The sequence below is a fragment of the Mirounga angustirostris genome, unplaced genomic scaffold, assembly GCF_029215605.1.
Source record: "Mirounga angustirostris isolate CCGP_5_RB_7025 unplaced genomic scaffold, mMirAng1.0.hap1 SCAF_5, whole genome shotgun sequence".
Lineage (NCBI taxonomy): Eukaryota > Metazoa > Chordata > Mammalia > Carnivora > Phocidae > Mirounga > Mirounga angustirostris.
This window is the reverse complement of record NW_026991713.1, coordinates 174,151,354-174,167,524: the sequence shown is the minus strand read 5'-3', so window position 1 is coordinate 174,167,524 and position 16,171 is coordinate 174,151,354. Positions and strand designations below refer to the sequence as shown.

General features: G+C 48.5%; 2 protein-coding genes across 2 annotated transcripts in view; one reads left to right on the top strand and one right to left on the bottom strand.

Annotated features, from left to right (window-relative positions):
• ARPC1A (actin related protein 2/3 complex subunit 1A) overlaps window positions 1-13,242 on the top strand; it is a 28,569-nt gene extending 15,327 nt beyond the window's left edge. The window contains exons 4-10 of the mRNA XM_045875789.3: window positions 710-932; window positions 2,908-3,015; window positions 5,322-5,534; window positions 7,694-7,769; window positions 8,192-8,385; window positions 10,851-10,941; window positions 12,841-13,242. Coding sequence (XP_045731745.1) covers window positions 710-932; window positions 2,908-3,015; window positions 5,322-5,534; window positions 7,694-7,769; window positions 8,192-8,385; window positions 10,851-10,941; window positions 12,841-12,879 — 944 coding nt within the window. The 3' untranslated portion in view covers window positions 12,880-13,242. The remainder of the gene's footprint in view (window positions 1-709; window positions 933-2,907; window positions 3,016-5,321; window positions 5,535-7,693; window positions 7,770-8,191; window positions 8,386-10,850; window positions 10,942-12,840) is intronic.
• PDAP1 (PDGFA associated protein 1) overlaps window positions 13,024-16,171 on the bottom strand; it is a 33,634-nt gene continuing 30,486 nt past the window's right edge. The window contains exon 6 of the mRNA XM_054507691.2: window positions 13,024-15,763. Coding sequence (XP_054363666.1) covers window positions 15,612-15,763 — 152 coding nt within the window. The 3' untranslated portion in view covers window positions 13,024-15,611. The remainder of the gene's footprint in view (window positions 15,764-16,171) is intronic.

Sequence of the window (16,171 nt, the reverse complement as noted above, 5' to 3'; positions counted from 1 at the left end):
TTAGTTTAAATGACAGTGACCCTCAGAAGAATATATAATGAGTCACAATTTATATTTTGCCTCTGTTTACTAAAGATTTTTTTTTTAATTTAATTGACAGAGAGAGAGAGAGAGGGAACACAAGCAGGGGGAGAGGGAGAAGCAGGCTTCCTGCTGAGCAGAGAGCCCGATGTGGGGCTCGGTCCCAGGACCCTGGGATCATGACCTGAGCCGAAGGCAGTCGCCCAACCAACTGAGCCACCCAGGCGCCCACTACTAAAGATTATTTTAATTTACCCTGATGTTTTATTTAGATGTGACGTAGCAGATTTTCAGTTGATATCATGGAGTGAGGTCTGTTAATGAATGAATAAAGGTAGTTTTAAACCCCCCAAAATCTAATAACGAGAAAAGAAAAAGGTCTTTACACCAGATCACTTTAGAAACCTGTGAATGGGTGGTAGAATGCCCCTGTTTAATTTTGTAACCTCCACAATCATAAAACAACTCTGTTCTGCCTGGCCTCGTGGAGGATCCCGAGTTACAGAACTTCGCAGAGAAACCTTGCCTTTGCGTGTGAGGTGATGATCAGGACCATAGATGAGGGGAAGGTTGGGGCTGGGGAGGAAGATACCAAGCCCACTTCTAGCCCTGCCATGGCAGTGCCCACCTGGCTGACGTCTCTTGTCATTGGCCAGGCAAAGCAGATGACACCACGTCTCACTTGCAGGTATCGACTGGGCTCCCAAGAGTGACCGCATCGTCACCTGTGGGGCAGACCGCAATGCCTATGTCTGGAGTCAGAAAGATGGTGTCTGGAAGCCAACCCTGGTGATCCTGAGAATTAATCGTGCAGCGACTTTCGTCAAGTGGTCCCCGCTAGAGAACAAATTTGCTGTGGGAAGTGGAGCACGACTCATTTCTGTTTGTTACTTTGAGTCTGAAAATGACTGGTGAGCAATCTCTGAGTATTTCTTATTTCTCTCTGTGGAATTACACATTTGGACCGCTGTTCCTGGTGACCTCTTAAAGCACTGGGTGAAGGCTTAACTGTAACTTCAGTGTTTCCTCGTCTGGAGATTTTTTTTTTCCTCTGAAGATCTCTGTTCCCTCTGAGCCATTTTCCTTCTTATATGCACGTTGAGTCAGATACCACATCTTTCTCATGTTGATGCAGACCTGTGGCCCCATGTTCTGATTTCCTAACTGGTAGTTTCTGTAAGATGCTACTGTTCTTCTCATTCTGTGCTGTCCAAATTGTTTTCTTACTCTTACAGGTAACTCATAAACTTGAGAGATTCCCATGCATGACCTGAGAAGTAATTTTTTTCCTCACAACTCTGTCTACTTAAAATAAGATTCCTGCAGATAACAGTGTACTCCTTTAAAATTTATTGGCTAACCAAATCTGTCTTGGTATAATATTTTTTTCACTTAAGCTGCTGGGAGTAAAACCTGACTGGGATCTTGGCAGTATCGTCAGGCTGTTGTACCTTCTGCATAAATCACTTACAGCTGAGCCACTCAAGATACAGAGACTGATTTTATGGCCAAGTAACTTATTGTAACTAACCCTTCTCGCCTACTTTGATAAGAAAATGACTCTGCTCTAGGTGGCACACATTCACAAAGGGTGGTAAATAGCCTTCAACATGGAATTGTCATTCAGTAAGAATCTGGCAGTGTTTGTATTTGTCCTAAAAATAGCAGAGTACACATTACTCTTTGTGTCACTGTTACTGGTTGCTTTCTGCTGAAACAGTGGAAGGAACAGATTATATTATGTTTTGTGAAATTTAGTGAAATCTCACAAATTCTGATTCTTTGGAAAGAAAGTCTGAATTTGCAACAAGATTAAATTACGAATTTAAGACCTGCATTTTTCTTTCAAGTATGTGTAAAAATAAGCCTAACAAAACGTTGCCTGCCAGAAATCATTTTAGGAGACTCACTGTAATGAATAGATAAAAACTTTCCTTCCTAGGTAACGTTCAACCTCAGAGATTGTTCACATTTTTATTCACTGAAAAATAGTCTCAAATATAGGTAAATTGGGCTTTCTATAGTACAGGGTTGTCATTTGAACAAGCTGTGTTTTCAGGGGAGTTTCTCAGCTATAGAACAACATTTCACTGGAGTGATGTGAATACAACACTCTCTAAAAGCCTATAACTGCATTACAAGCAAGTCAGAACACTTGTCTGTTTTTCAGAAGGAAATTTTTTAGATAGGTTCCTAAGAGAAAGATTTTGTGGAAAAGTAATTTGGCATTCAAGGATGGGCATTCGGCTCGATATTAAGTCTCTCGGCTCTTAAACAGCAGAACATGATTGGTTTTTAAGCAGCAGTTTAGAGGCAGAAATTGAATTAGTGAAGCCAGAATAAAGACTGATCTCAGACATAAATAAACTTTTCGAGTGGAGGAGAATTAGTTAGAACCTCCAACAAGAGGTTGCTATTTTCTTGGTTGTGATTTCTCTGAAAAAATAAAAATAATAATAATAATAATTTGCAGCTTCACAGAGACGTAGAAAGGAAATTGAGCTATTTTACAAGCCAAACTTAACCCAAAATAAAATAATAGATTACTGAGTATTTGTCATAAAAATTTAAGTAATTCCAACCCCACCTTTTATTTTAAAGGTTAAAGTCACATGTAATCTGAAACTCCATGACCAGTATCCAGAGTTAATCTATAAATACAGTTACTCACAGGGATCCCCTGGTTGCCAGGAAGATTCAGTGGTAAGAACGTCAAACCCTGAAAGAACAGAAAGGACTATTATGGCTCTTCTTCCTCTCTCCGTTCCTCTCTGTGGCAGAGGAGCGGGTCGCCACATGGGTATCACCTGACACACCTTTGTTAGGCCCTTTGGGAACTGTTGCTCGATGTGCGGATAAACTGAAATGGATTTTCTCCTTTTGTAGGTGGGTAAGCAAGCACATTAAAAAGCCAATTCGCTCCACGGTCCTCAGCTTGGATTGGCATCCCAACAATGTTTTGCTGGCAGCAGGATCATGTGATTTCAAATGCAGGTGGGAACAAATAAGAACTGGTAGACAGAATTGATCTGTTCCTTGTTCATCTTTCAAGTATTTCTCAGGTTAACCTTGTGTTTGCAAGGTACAATGCTAGGTACCATGAGGGACTCAGAGGTAGAAGGAGCTTGTGATCTAGGAAAGCAAGCACAGAAGTCACAGAGGGGGTAAGAAGTAGACTTGGGAGGTGCAGGAGGAGGGAGCTGCGTGGGTGGGGCCAGGGACATTTTCCTTGGGCAGAACATCATGTTTGGAGCAGAGGTATAGTGGCCCTCAGACTGCGGTATTATTTCTCATTTCATAACCCAGGCAGGGACTCGGCAAATTCCAGGCTGAAGCTAAGATGAACAAAACATAGCTAAACAGTGCTCTGCTGAGCTATTACTGTGTTCTTCCTTTTCATTTGTTGTTAGCGTGAGGCCAGAAGAAACACAGCCACTTTGCTAAGAGCTTTAAGGATCATACAGTGTAATTGCTTTTTACAGTTACTCTTTACCAAGAAGGCTTTTTTTCCCTTGGCCCAAAGAAAAGCAAATAAATGTTACTTCACATTGACAATATGGTGGGTTGGGAGATGGTATGCATCTTTCTTTAGTAGGCTGTTTGAAGAATTTCCAGAAAACCTGGCTAGTAATTTATATCCAAGAATATCCAATGGTTTGGTTTTGGTTTTGGTTTTTTTAAGATGTGTGTGGGGATTTGTGGAATGGGGATACAGCAGCGTCGAGGCACTCTGCAAAAAGACTGCTTCTTCTACTTAAGAACCAGTGTAATTCTCTAGGAGAATTCAGGAGTTTTGTTGTCTCATGTGTTACCCAGAGTCATTCTAGCTCCCTTGAAGGATGGAACTGAATGATCCATACCACCTGAATTCTCAGGTTATGTCTAAAAGAATCTGGTCATGAAAATGGGTTGCCAATTTCTTCGATAATACTAATTTCCAGAAGCAAACTTAGCTTTGAATTGTGGTCCTGTGGGGAAGAGTCTGTCCAGTTCACAGTCTGCAGTTGGCGACTGAGAGACCACCGGTCCTGGCGTAGCCTCTGATGACGAGAGCACTTGCTGACTTAAGGCCCAGCGATTCTCAGACTCATAAATATGGAGGACAAACTGATGTGCCAGAAGGAAGGAGGGTGAGGGGATGGGCAAAATGGGTGAAGGGGAGTGGGAGGTAAGGCTTCCAGTTACGGAGTGAGTCTCGACGGTGACAGGGAACACAGGGACACTGCAAGAGTGTCGTACGGTGACAGATGGTAGCTACACTTGCAGTGAGCGTGGCATAAGGTATAGAGAAGTTGAATCACTATGAAGCTAATGTAATACTGTGTGTCAGCTGTATTCAAGTAAAAAAAAAGTAAGGGCCAGGAATTCCAAGGTCATGTCCTCTAACTCAGAGAGAACTCACTGTGCCCTTCACCTCTCCAGAGGGGCTCTGCCTCTTCCAGAGCTGCTGCTGTCCTTGTCATTTCAGGGCAAGTATCTCAGATCATGTTAGGGAGTCTTTAGGTCCAGAGGTTCTTGAAGAGAAGCTCTACAAAGTAGAAATAGCGTTGGAAGGGGGTGGATTCCCAGCTGCTCTTTCTCCCTCCCTTTTCCTGACTCAGCATCCAAACCTCCTCACACACAGCTTCCTGGAATTCAAGAGGGAGAGACTGCTGACAGCCGACTGTGAAGGAGACCCTCCTTCACCCCAGACAATAACCTGTCACAAAGACTGGACAGGGAGCCCTGATAGCGTGATGGCCTGAGGGAGAGCCTGCCTACTCCCTCACTGGCCTCCCTTGGCTTCCTCTTTGGATGTCCCTTTCTTTAAATGGGTTAATGCCATTGGTTTATTGCAGCATGGCACATAGTTTCCTCTCCTACCGTTTGGCTGTGTGGGCTTCCTGGAATACCGTGTTGAAAATGATAGTGAAGTAGACAGGAAAGAATGCCATGCTCACTTAGCAAGGTCAGCCATGTGCAAGGGGGGAGGGGCGGGGCAGCATGATCCTCCCCCTCTGGGAGGGAAGGGCTTTGTGCTCATTGCTTCTAGAAGTGCACCCCTAGAGCAGGGCCAGACACATCGTAGGTCTCCGTGTATACCCTTGGATTGAGTGCGTTTTGCCAGACTCCTACGGGCCTGTAGGCAGCCCATAGAACCAAGCCTTAAGAGACTTGTGGCTGTGACTCTGTCATGTTTCGCTTTTCAAGGCTCAGTCCCTTTGCATTCTGAGACACCCTACAGCAGCTACCCATGGCCTGTCTCTGTATACATACATTTTCATTTACTTTTTCCTTCTTTCCTGCCCCTTAAACTGCAGAGTATTTTCTGCCTACATTAAGGAAGTGGATGAAAAGCCGGCCAGTACGCCCTGGGGCAGCAAGATGCCGTTTGGTCAGCTGATGTCAGAGTTTGGTGGCAGTGGCGCTGGTGGCTGGGTGCACGGGGTCAGCTTCTCGGCCAGTGGGAGCCGCCTGGCCTGGGTCAGCCACGACAGCACCGTGTCCGTTGCCGATGCCTCAAAAAGTGTGCAGTGAGTATTTGCCTTTTGCGTGGAGTTAGGGAGTGGTTTGGGATCTCTCACCGGCTGGGCTAAGGCTCTTCTTCCCTGGGGGCAGTTCCCGATGTGGGCGTAAAAATCTGACCCGGAGCCGCAAGGCTGCCTTTAAAGTCACAGACACACGTTTAGATGGTCCATTTGGGGAAAGTTTAAAGAGTTAGGTCTCACTCCCCGAAACGCTTCTTAATGGGGGCAGTGATGGTGATTCCTTTGCAGGACCCTCCTGGTTTGCTGCCGCTAAGAGTTCCTGCAGATAGCCGACTTAGCCTGTTCGTGGGAATTCCTCACAACAGGTACACGTCATCCAGCAGTCTTAAGTAGGAGATAAGGTTCTTACTCTGTGTAGTCAGTGAACAGTGACTCCATTAATTTGGAATTTCATTCAGTAATACTTAAAACCCTGACACCAGTTTCTCAGGAGTATGCCGGAAGAACTTGAATTGCAGTGACTCATTTGTGAGGGAGGCACCTGCCCAGCCTTAGGGAGAGCACCAGGCATCTTGTCATACGTCAGAATTTATTAAGATTTTAGAGAGTGCAAGCAAGCACAAGGGGAGGGGGAGGGGTGGAGGAAGAGGGAGAAGCAGGCTCCCCATTGAGCAGGAAGCTGGACGTGGGGCTCCATCCCAGGACCCTGGGATTATGACCTGAGCCGAAGGCAGACGCTCAACCAACTGAGCCACCCAGGCGCCCCCCACATCAGAATTTATATCTGCTCGTGATACGCTGGAGGAAGAGAGATGATGATTGGAATTCTTCCCCTTACGAATCTTTGTTCTTCCTGGTGAATCCTTTTCCATTGGCAGCTAAAGGTTACCCCCCCAAAAGGTCTCCTAACTCGTCAACCTGTGTGCTGAGAACCGGTCACCTCAGGGGTCTCTGCCCCCCTCTGCTGCACAGTGACAACGAAGTGACATTTCAGAGAGGATGTTTTTTCACCAACTGGATTGAATTGGGTTTATTTTGTTTACTTTTTTTAACACCATAATAAATGGTGTAGTGTTCCAGATTTCTGTACATGTATAGGCACTTACATATCTTTTCATTTTGAACACAAATGGGATTATGCTGTACGTTTTATACAGTAATTTGTTTTTTGTCATTTAGTTTTGATGTCATGGTTATTTGATTGGTGTACAGTTTATCGTAATGTGTAATAAGCTCTTAGCATATGCTTATTAAGGTCCCCCGTTTGCCCTCATATTGATTTATGATTGGGCTTTTCTAGTCCTGCAAGTCCGATTATATCCTCTACCCTTCCCCTTCTCGAACATAAATATTTCCTGTAGTAGGAGCCAAGTGTGCCACAGTAAGGCCTTAAGATGAAGTGTTAGGACTTCAGTCCAATTCCAGTGGGGTCTCCTGAGACAGTTTTCAAAATGCATCATCTTTTACATGAAGTTGATCCTAATTCATCAAGCCCTGTGTTTGCCCGCCATGTCTGTGTGACCTCTTGGCTGCAGCAGGTAACTACTAAGTATGTGGGTACACACACACCTCCCCCAGCCCTTTTGTGCGCGAGCTCCTGGCTGGCCAAGACTTGTCCCCAGCTCCTCCCCCAATGCCTGGCAGAGAAAAGAGAATAGACTCTCCTAGATGTTTGTGCCCACCCTCTGGGAGCCCACGGTGACATGGGCAAGGACAGGATGGAAGGACAAGGCATTCAGTCACCAGTGAGTGACACACAGAGCGGTAGGTGGTCAGAGGAGAAGCCACTTCAGGCTGAAGAGGTCCAGGAAAGCTTCATGGAGGTGATCAGATGAGAGCTGAGCTTCAGAGACCAGGGTGGACTTTGGTGGACAAGCAAGAGACAGCATGTGGGTAAAGGGTGTGGGAGCAAAGGCAGAGATGGGAAAGAAGAAGGACTTGCTGGGGGCCAGTTTGTTACGAGTGGGGGGGCCTAAGAAGCAGGTGGGCCAGAGAGGGCCAGAGGCCTCTGTTTCTACAGGTGACCCCAGGGCTGCATCATGCTTGGGATTCCTGAAAGTACAGGTCATGGGGCTCCTTTTAAGCATATGTGTTCGTTTGCGCTGCACAAGCCCCTGTGAAAATGGGTCCTTCTCATTTGCCGTGTCTATAAAGAAGCTGCGTGGTCTGTGCCATCTCAGTTTAACAGCTGTTCTTGTGTTCAGGGTCTCAACTCTGAAAACAGAGTTCCTGCCCCTCCTGAGTGTGTCGTTTGTCTCCGAGAACAGCGTTGTAGCCGCGGTAAGTAATGCTCTCCGTTCTCCCTCGTAGTACACTGTGTTTAATTCTCCAGAACAGGAGCAGCGTGCACTCTGTGACTTGGTGCCCTGGCACAGACCAGAACAGCCTTTTAGAGTAGCGAGCCTTGGGCACCTGGGCGGCTCAGTTGGTTGAGCGACTGCCTTCGGCTCAGGTCATGATCCTGGAGTCCCGGGATCGAGTCCCGCATCGGGCTTCCTGCTCAGCAGGGAGTCTGCTTCTCCTCTGACCCTCCCCCCTCTCATGCTCTCTGTATCTCATTCTCTCTCTCAAATAAATAAAATCTTCAAAAAAAAAGAATAGCGAGCCTTGAAGACGAAGAGATGCCCGTGGTGTGCGCGTTCTGCGGAGGGGTCGGTGGGTGGGCGGCACACCCTCGGCGCCTGACTGAGCTCTTATTTCAGGGCCATGACTGCTGCCCAATGCTCTTCAACTATGATGACCGTGGCTGCTTGACCTTCGTCTCCAAACTAGACATTCCCAAACAGAGCATCCAGCGCAACATGTCTGCCATGGAGCGCTTCCGCAACATGGACAAGAGGGCCACGACTGAGGACCGCAACACAGCCCTGGAGACGCTGCACCAGAATAGCATCACGTACGTGCCCCCCAGCTACCTGGGGCCCCCGGGAAGCCACCTGTAGCCAGGGCCCTGACCCATCGCTGGAGAAGTGTTGGGTGACGACGATGCCTTTCTTCCTCTCCTTGTTTCCTGACTGGGTCCCTTTGCAAGTTGCGTGTACTGTGTGCCCAGACATCCCTTTAGGAACAGGAGCAGAGAGAAGTCTGTAGCTTCCCGACTATGGGCTCTTATTTTCAGCTTGTGACAGAGTGAGCCGCCCCCACCTAGGCATTCTGTCCTTCGAGGTGCGGCTGGTACGCAGCATCCCCTGTGAGGAGCGCTGATCCTACGGCAGACGTGAGCTGTGCCTGCCAGGGTGGCCTCTTCCTGGGGCTTGCTTTCTCAAACCCTGACTGAGAACAGAAGGAGACCTTCCTGAACGTTATGGTCCTCTGGTAGTGAACACGTGATGGGAAGACTAGTTATACCCTGGTTGAAAAGGTAATTCTAGGGACGCCTGGGTGGCTCAGTCGGTTAAGCGTCTGCCTTCAGCTCAGGTCATGATCCCAGGGTCCTGGGATCGAGTCCCACATTGGGCTCCCCGCTCCGCGGGGAGCCTGCTTCTCCCTCTGCCTCTGCCTCTCTTTATCTCTCATGAATAAATAAATAAAATCTTTTAAAAAAAAAAAAAAGAAAAGGTAATTCTAGCTGTCATTTCAACCATGGATTTCAAGTGATGTATACCAGTAAGAAGATCACTTAACTAAAGAAACGGAATTCTTTGATGACCTCAGGCAAAACCAAGGAGTTTCTTGACTTCAGGTTTTCATCAGGCGTGTGTGAACTGTGTTTTAACCAGACAGCCTGGTTTTTTCTAAATCTAGAGGAGAAATGTCATCTGTTCTTGATACTTTCAGTGATTGTGGTCAGTTAGGTACCATAACATTTTCTCTTTTTGACTAGACCTTTTGTGTTGAGAGATTTGCATTGTGCTGATGATGGTGAGAACAAGAATGGAAACCTCTCGACTTTCTCTTTGGGAGAACTATTAAATGCAGGTTGTGCTTGTCATCATGTTCGGTGGAAAGGGCCGCTGGGTTTAAAATAGGCCGAAATGTCTGTGCTCTGCTGGACAGTCGTAGCTTGAAGGCACAGCAGGTCTTCCCTGTGCTTCTCATTTGTCTTGAATGACTTTCAAAACTATTTCTTGTGGATTTCTCTGAAGCTTCTCTGCAGACCGTGTATCAGGAAGGTAACAGCTCTCGTTGCGTTAAAAAAAGACCCTTGCAGATGGGCACGTTTGCTTTTATTTGCCGCTATTAAGTCCTCTTTGCCCTTTTTTTTTTTTTTAGATTTTTTATTTATTTATTTGAGACAGAGAGAATGAGAGAGAGAGAGAGAGAGCGCACATGAGAGGGGGGAGGGTCAGAGAGAGAAGCAGACCCCCCGCCGAGCAGGGAGCCCGATGTGGGACTCGATCCCGGGACTCCAGGATCATGACCTGAGCCGAAGGCAGTCGCCTAACCAACTGAGCCACCCAGGCGCCCCAGTCCTCTTTGCCCTTAAGCAAAGGGTCGGCACACCTTCCCTGTAAGGGACCAGAGTAAATATTTTAGGCTGAGGAGGTAGCCGGTCTCTGTCATCACGCCTGCTGACATCTGTGATGGCGGCCACGCAGCCAGTGGCAGTACATATATACGTGCGCGTGGATGTGTTTCGGTAAAACTTTACGGACACTGAAATTTGAATTTCCTCGTCACAAAATAATAGGCTTAATTTTTTTATACCTTTTTTTTGGTAACCATTTGAAGTCATTAAAGCTGTTCTTGGTTAACAGGCTACATGTGCCGTAGTTTTGCCATCTCCTTCCCTAGAGGGAATGTTCTAGACGTTTCAGAGGAGAAAGAAAAATTATTGTCTAAGCTATGGAATTTTCTTGAAAGCTTTTCGGCTAATTAGGCTAAGACAAGTTGTTTCATTCATCCATTCTCTGCATTGCTTGCTTGGACTCTTGTGTGTCTGAGTGTTGCTCACATTTACGATGATTCATTTCAAATGCAGGGCAAGCTCTTGACTTGCAGGCCCTGCTTGTCTTGGGAGGCGATTTGGGAGTCTTTGTTGGCAGCCAGTTGGATTTCAGTCATGCTTCATCCTGCCTCCAGTGTTTGTTTTTAATTGTTTCCATTTTCGTCATTGCTGTGGTCCTGCCCACACTCTGCTCCCGGGCAGTCTGCGTGCTGCGTGGCCTGGCTTGTCCTGCCTCTTGGCGTCCCGGTAACGACTGCAGCTTCCTACCTTTCCAGTCTTGGCTTTTCCGGACATCCGGTAGTAAGATGCATTTGAGTATTTTCTGTGTCCGACTGCTGCAGCCTAATGTTGACGGACAAGCTGATACTTAGGAATTGGGAATTTGTTGCCTTCAAACGCCCTTACACTGTTGGGAAGGTTGGGGCCCGCGCCCACCACACACTTGACAGTCTCTCGTGTTTGCTTTCTTTTAGTCAGGTGTCTATTTACGAGGTGGACAAGCAAGACTGTCGCAAGTTCTGCACTACTGGCATCGATGGAGCCATGACAATTTGGGATTTCAAGGTATTTTCCCCTTTTCAGAAGAAACGTTTGCGTTAAAACTCTTTCTCTGGCAAGAATGTTCCTCGTTTCTTGGAACAAAACGTCAGATCCAGTGCACATCAGAAACGGAGAACATTAGCTTGTAGTTGTCTTGAAAACCTGGCAGTCTGGGCCCCTGGCTGGCTGAGTCGGCAGAGCATGCGACTGTTGATCTCGGGGTCGTGAGTTCAAGCTCCACGTTGGCTGTACAGCTTACTTAAAAAAAAATTAAAACCTGAAAGCCATGAGGAGAAGAGCAGACTTTCGCAGTGAGGTGGGATACACCGATCTAGATGTCCACTTGGCGGAGGGAACCTTGAGTGGCATTTTTGTAGCAGGCCCTGTGTTGAGCCACCAGACTGTTCGACGACCTAGATCTCTTTCCATGGTTTACACGAATCAGTCTAATAAACATTCACGAGATGCCTGTTGGGTGCCAGGCCTGGTACTGGGCCCCGAGGATATTGAGGTGAAAGAGCCCTCAAGCGGCTTGTCTGGTAGAGAAGTGGCGGTGTTCCGTGGAGCTCCAGAAGAGAGGCCAGTGCCTCTGTTTCTACAGAGGAATTGGGCGGGGGGTGGGGGGGGGGGGAAGATTGCCAGCACTGCAGGGAAGAGATGGGCCTGAGCTGCATCTCCAGATGCAGTGGGATTTTGGGTGCACGCGCAGGTGGGGGTGAGCCGTCTGAGTCACGAGAGCAGCAGATGCGGACCGGCCGAGCTCGGAGCACCGCCAGCGGTTTGGGCTGTGGTGTGGGTCCTTCCTAGTTCCACTAGGAAGCGGGCCACGGCGTGGTCAGGGAAGGGCGCTGGGCTTTGTGTGCAGATAGCTAGGACCTGCTCCAGAGCTGAATAGAGAAGCACCAGGCTGTAAGACGTGGACAGCCGTGGGCTCTGGGCAGAGGCTGTTGAGCCCGGCGAACAAGTGAGGAGGAGGTGACCTCCAGTGCTGGCAGGGGTGTGGCCCCAAGTTTCTGGACTGGGAGGAGATTTAGGAGGTCAAGTGGAGGGGCATCGTGAGGAGCAAATGCAGCGGGACTCTGCACACACTAGCTTGGGGATTGGGTGGATGGTGGGTGAGATAAGGAACCAGAGGGGAGCAGCAGGGGTAAGAGAGGAAGGCTGCCATGTGCAGCCCTGTGAATTTAATTTCTCCTGGTTGTTACCCCCGAAACAGGTAGATGTTTACAGAATTTTGCTCCTGCCCGTGCATTTCCATGATGTTTGATTTTTTTCCCCCTCCTTGGGTGAAATACCTAATATGGAAAAAAGCCTTCAGAATACTCTGGAGAAGCAAACTGTCTTCCTCTAAAAGTCCCCACCCCACCCCCCACCCTTTTTACCTTCCCGTGCTTTCCATCCTGGGCATTGCGGCCCCCATGAAATTAGCTCCCTGCTCAGTTACACTCGGCACTTTATTCTCCGATCCCTCGGGCCACAGCCTTCCCTCTCCTGTGTGTGCTGTACGCTAGGAGGTCGCAGGGCAGTTTCCTGTGGTCCGTCCGCCTTTGAGCACCTGCTGTGTGTTGTGCCCCGGGCCCGCCACTGTGTGGCCTGTGAAAACGGAGTGCCCGCCGTGAGGGCCTCTCGGGTGTGGCGAGAGGGACGGGACATGCACGCAGGCAGCCCTCACCAGTAAGTGCGGCTGGCCCAGATCCTGTGGCTCAGAGCCATGGTGACTGGGGAGCGCAGGGCTTGGAAGGGCCAGCAGGGGGCCCAGGCCTGGGAGAGCGGGTGTCAGAGCTGGGCTAAGCCAGATTTGGGGGGTACGGGGCTTGCACATCAGGCGGCGGGGGGAGGGGGCAGTCGTGTGGTGCAGGGGGGCTGGGGGAAGACGCCACGACGTCCTCAGTAACTCTCAGTGTTCTTCCTGCCGTTTTCAAGACCTTAGAGTCTTCCATCCAGGGCCTCCGGATAATGTGAAGCTGAGTGAGCCTCCCAGATCCAGCATGACAAACGGACAGACTCACAGACTGACAAACGCGCTGACGCAGCCCCGCCGTGTGCATGGTGGTGAGGAGAGCCAGCCGCACGGAGACACTGAAGACCCGTTTCGCGCAAATATCGTTTGTGTGTTTTTGTTTGAATATAACTGGTGACAGTGTTGGTTTTTTAAAAGCAGCCGTGATTTGGGTTTTTCTGTTTTTTTGTTTTTGCTATTTCATTCCATTCTTGACCAAAGCTTCTCTTTAAGTAGTTTATTATGGAAAATTGTCACACTAACTTAAAGGAAAGGGTGGGAGACATGTCCATTGTCCGCTAAACAAATAAAAATACTGGATGTGTTTTTGGTTTTGTTTCCTTCTGCCGTTTCCATTAGAAAAATAGGGACAAACGCTTCATTAGACTAGTTCGTTTTTAGGGTAAAATCTTGGATTCTGAAATCGAGCCACCCTACCCCACCTCTGAGAAAAGCAGCATTTACTGATTGCTGTCTTCCAGCCTCGGAGAGCTGCACACGAGGCCGCAGAGATGCCCAGCTGCTGAGCCTGCTCTGAGGCGCCACTCTGTGGGGCCGCTCTGTGCCCGGGGCAGGGGCAGCCCCCCCTCATAGCACGCTGCGGGGACGTGCTGCGGGGGAGGGTGCCGTGGGGACAGGAAAGGGACACGTTACCTTAACAGTTTCCGCTAGACATTACTGGGCCCAAACTGAGTTCTCCTCATGATCAGACGGGAAGTTTGACGTCCCAATACTGAGAATCTTGAGAGGTGCAAATATAAATAATTAGCAAAGGAAGTAAATACAGAGTAGCCTTGGGCACAGCCATATTCCTGCTCTCCCTGGCCCAGGAGAAGGGGAGCAGTTGAGGTCTGATGGGTTGAGGCCCCTCACCAAAAGAGTTCTTGGCTTTGCACGAGAGAGAATTCAAGAGCAAGCCATTTATAGAAAGGGACAAAGATAAGTGTAGAAGTAAGAAAGGAGCTGCTTTACAGAGTATGGGGAAGTGGACCCCACCCCTGCCCGCCACCGCTGTTTTGCCTCCAACAAGGGGTTTTACGCGTTTTTAAAAATTAGCTAGCTGTACAGGGAGGGGCTTACTCTTTAACTTCGGGTTTAGCATTTCCATCGGGCAGTTTTTCCATTGCTTAGGTTGCAGAACTACCCACGGGGAGCAGTGGTAAGAGTGTCCAAACTTTGTGGCTTTTACTGCCAGAGGGAGAGGGGTCTCACGACTCTTTTTATGACCTGCTGACTTTTAGGTTAGGGGTCAGCCTAAATCCAAAATGACTTGACTTTGATCAACTTGCCCCCCGAGCCTCCCTTGCCTCCTGCCTCACAGTGATTCAAAGACAACCCTGGTTTTAGGACACTGGTAACAGTGCTTTATATCGTGGTACATTCTGAAGAGTAATTTTGCCCTTTTGGTGTCTCATGGGGAGCATCACTTTCCTCCAGGAGAGAATCTCAGCAGCCGAGGGGCTGGCCTGGTGGGCCTGCCTCGTCCCTGTTGCGGTAGCCACCTCTCGGGACCCCGGATGGCAGGAGCCCCTTTCTGTTATACGTGTTTGCACCTGTGCATCCGCAAGGCCATTGTCACGGGACAAAAGTAGGCCCTAAAGAGGAATCAGCTAAAAATTCCCTTTTCGTATCATTAAATCACATGGTTTGGCCAGCAAGCCCAGAGGTTTTTAGAGAAACACCGTATTCCATGAGAGAAACAATGGCAACAAAGAACAAAAATTTCTAACTTTGCCTCCAAGAACTTAGCCAGAATTGTCTTTTTTCTCACCCGTCCAGCTGGAAACCAACGGTGCTGCCGGGCCCGGGGCCACAATAACTGCCAATCTGGGGGGCCTCTGGGTGACTGCCAGAGCCCTTTGATTCAAGGCTTTGGGCTTTAATGTCAGGTTATAGTTCTGCCAAGTTGTGTGACCCTGAGCAATCTAGTTAACATCGCTGAGCCTCCGTATCCTCAGCTGTAAAATGGCAGTAAAAACAGGATTAGTAGGGGCACCTGGGTGGCTCAGTGGGTTAAGCGTCTGCCTTCAGCTCAGGTCATGATCCCCGGGTCCTGATATCCAGCCCCGCATCGGGCTCCCTGCTCAGTGGGGAGTCTGCTTCTCCCTCTCCCTCTGTCCCTCCCCCCGGCTTGTGCTTTCTCTCTCACCCTCTCTCTCTCTCTGAAATAAATAAAATCTTTAAAAAAAAAAACTAATTCCTGTTAGATACTCAGGAAAACCGAGGTTCACTTTTAGGCTTGGCACTGGCCCTATTATAATAGGCCCCGGAGACCCTTATAACTGGTAGAGTGGGAAGCAGTGTATAAAGGGTCTTACTAACCAAAGAAAAATCCAATAGTTCTTTCCAGAATATTCTGAGAATATTCAGCCTCAGAACCCAGATTGATTGCGTAGGCGACTCTCGGTTTGGCCCAACGGCCATCACCCAAGTGGTTTAGCTCCCACGTGTGCCCAGCTCTGGAGGCAATGATGTGGAGGGTCAGGGTTTCCCTCAGCACCTGCAGTGTGGCCAAGACGTGAGCTACCCCGTGTGGACTCGGGTCCCGTGTAGATCAGTATATGTATTATAAGGTTAGGTTATTTATTTATACATGTATAATTTAAATACTGGGTGCAGTAGGTAGAATAATGCCCCCCCCAAAGATGTCCATGTCCTAATCCCCAGAACCGTGAACTTTGCTGACGTAATTAAGTTAAAGAGGAAGAGGATTCTGGATTATCCAGGTGGGCCCACTGTAAACCCAGGGATCCTTATGAGGGAGGCAGGCAGGTGAGTCAGAGATGGGGCCGTGGGTGGGAGTGTCGCTGGGCCTCGGAGCCAAGGAACACAGGTGGCCTCTGGACGCTGGAAAAGACAAGGAAACAAGGTCTCCCCTGGAGCCTCTGGAAGGAACGCCACACTGCGCACCGAGACCGGGGACTTTGACCTCCGGAAATGTAAGAGAACACGTTTGTGTTTTTTTCAGCCGCGCTGTTTGTGGCAAGTTGCTACAGCTCAATAGAAAACTAATACATATGCTGTCGATTCAGAAAAAGGAAGAGATACAGGGTCTAGAACAGTTCTTCCCAAATTGCGGGTCAGAGCCCATTCGTGGTTGTGAAAATCAATTTCGTAGGTCATGATTGGCATTTGAAAAACTGAAACAAGAAAAGAACACTTGGCATGGCAGTAAGAGTGCGTCATGATACCTAGGGTTCGGATATACGTGGGGGGGTGTACGGGGTCACAATACACATCACTGTGGGTCATGAC